This window comes from Rhagoletis pomonella, unplaced genomic scaffold (assembly GCF_013731165.1).
Source record: "Rhagoletis pomonella isolate Grant_MI unplaced genomic scaffold, Rhpom_1.0 Rhpom_scaffold_00044, whole genome shotgun sequence".
NCBI classification, from domain to species: Eukaryota; Metazoa; Arthropoda; class Insecta; order Diptera; family Tephritidae; genus Rhagoletis; species Rhagoletis pomonella.
The window spans coordinates 161,896-164,287 of NW_023458598.1; the positions used below are offsets into that span (position 1 = coordinate 161,896).

Below are 2,392 nucleotides of genomic sequence, written 5' to 3' on the forward strand. Positions count from 1 at the left end.
GCTAGTTTTACATATTTACTCACGACATACATATCGTTACCATAATATAGAAAGGCCATATCTAAAATTTTCGTTCTTTCAAAGACAGTTTGAAAATTTAGTAAAAAGCAAAGTTCTATGGTTGCGAATTTCGTCGAAGTGCTGATTTTTATCAAACAAAATATTTTATCTAACGCTGTAATATTTGTTTTCAATTTCTATTAGATATATTGTGAGCTATTTTACAGATTTCGTATAAATGTGGACTCAAAATGAAAGTGAGTTAGGGCCTTTCTATATTAAGGTAACGATATATTTCTTACTAAAATACAAAATTCCTCCAGTTGTACTTCAAAGTTTTATTATTCCCGCCCACCTCTGTTTTGCTTTCATGTAATGATGTTCCACGCGAAATGAAATATATTTGTCAATCATTAAAGCATAGGCAGCAATGACAAAAGCTAAGCCGAACCTATTATAAACAAGATTTTTATTTAAACTGTATCAGCATGTAACTTTTTGGACATACTCGTATATGTCAAAAACCTCGGTGCAATCATCCGGTAGCAATATGTGCAGTCCTAATATATTTGCTGCTATAAAAGGATGACAAACAGCAGTAAGTGTCAAATTAGCGCCCAATAATAATGCGAATGTGCTAAATAACAATCCAAAAATGTAGAAACGATGATTTGATTCTCCTATGCAGCAATTTAACCAATAGCTGTGGTGGTCGTGTCTCTTAATACAAGCACTGCAAACTGAGCAATGTACAGCTCGCGCCGGCACACACTTACTACAGATTGAGCAAACATTTGATTGAACGCGGTTCGCACAATCAGTTGGCTGTATTTCTTCCAAGTCCTGCTCTAGCAGGAAAAACTGCTTTTATCGTCTTATCTTCCTCTGCGACGCTTGTTTCTGTAACGATGAGTACTCCATTTGCTGTTCCAGCAAACTGTATGACGTGATTTAATATAGCTCGCTTACGAGTCTGATAAAAGCAAATCAATGAAATTATGGAGAGTGCGACTAAAGCCCAATTCTCTTCTGGGAGTAGTTCCAAAAGCGGTACAGTGAATTCAAACAACACTATCAAGTAGACCAATGATGAAAACACCCATATGCTGAAAAAACTTGTCCGTATTGCTTTGCTCTGGACGTAATTGAAAGCATAACACATTATCACAGAGCTTGTTAAAAATAATATAATGCAGGTATATGCATTGATTGCTGCTAAGCTAATAAGTAATGGAATCGCAACAACGGGAATAAGGCTACCCAATGTGGCATGCTTAGATCCGCCACGCCATGGAATACGTAATCTGTCCTGAAATGTTAATAACATCTTAATTATGCGTAACTGTTCGACGGGCCGACAAGTTAACCAGCTGTAAAAAAATTACATTTTGTAAGTTAGTAGATATACATAGTCATCGACAAAAGTTACCGGCATTAAATCATACTAATTAAGTAAATATGTCTAAAAGAGGAACAAAAAGCAATTAATATATATTTCTGGAAAAATGGAATGGAAGGCCAGATATCAAGGAACAAAACGATGTATTTCAATTATTACAACTATTTAAACTAAATTTAAATAATTCAATATATTAAGGTAACTCAGTTTTCATCTGAACAAAACTATAAGGCTGCATTTCTCCAAACTCATTTAAGTGGAAATTAACTGTAATTTAATTTCTTATTTAATTCTCATTTAAATTATTTTCAGTTTCAATAAGATCTTTATTTAAGTGAGTAAAAAGTGGCTGGAAACAGACTCGACCAGCGAAAGCTTTCATTTTGTGCCTGCCCTATATAAATTGTACTGAGAGCTTTTGAAAGCTTTGTCACGCTGTGATGTAAAAGCAGGGCTGGTATACAAGTAAGCAGCAGATACACAAAATTGTGGTGTGTGTACGTTGGTCAGCTGATTAAACGTGTAACATCTCTGAGTGTGGTTACTCTGATTTAATTTTTATTTAAGTGAAGAGCATAGGTCACTTAAACAAAAAAAAAAAAAATATTAAAATTGATTGGTGAAACCAAAAATTCGAAAATTAAAGTAATTTTCCCTAAAATGAATCTGGTGAAACACAGCCTAAATAAGTATCTAGACTGCATCACTTTTCGTTTTATTACCACTTTCAGTCTATTTTGCCTGGACTGCACTAACTTTTATGTAACTTTTGGCGGTATTTTTCGCCAGCTGATTTCATTTAATTTAATATACTTCCTTATCCTAATTTAAAGTTCGTCACAGAAAAACTCGATTGGATTAAGATTGGGTGATGCGGGAAAGTATCTTAAGTACATGAGAAACGCTGTAAAATTTCCAAAGTCACACTATTTCGGCAGTGTACTTCGGATTATTGTCTCTGTTGCTGGCGCAATAGCAACTTTAGGTCGGTCG

At 34.4% G+C, this 2,392-nt stretch overlaps 1 protein-coding gene across 1 annotated transcript; it reads right to left on the reverse strand.

Moving 5' to 3' along the window:
* LOC118749759 (palmitoyltransferase ZDHHC23) lies at positions 1 to 1,375 on the reverse strand. The gene is given in 4 exon segments (XM_036484538.1): positions 1 to 408; positions 411 to 451; positions 509 to 858; positions 860 to 1,375. Coding segments are annotated over 4 exon segments (966 nt in total). The 5' UTR covers positions 1,328 to 1,375; the 3' UTR covers positions 1 to 301.
* Between the last annotated feature and the right edge of the window lie 1,017 nt (positions 1,376 to 2,392).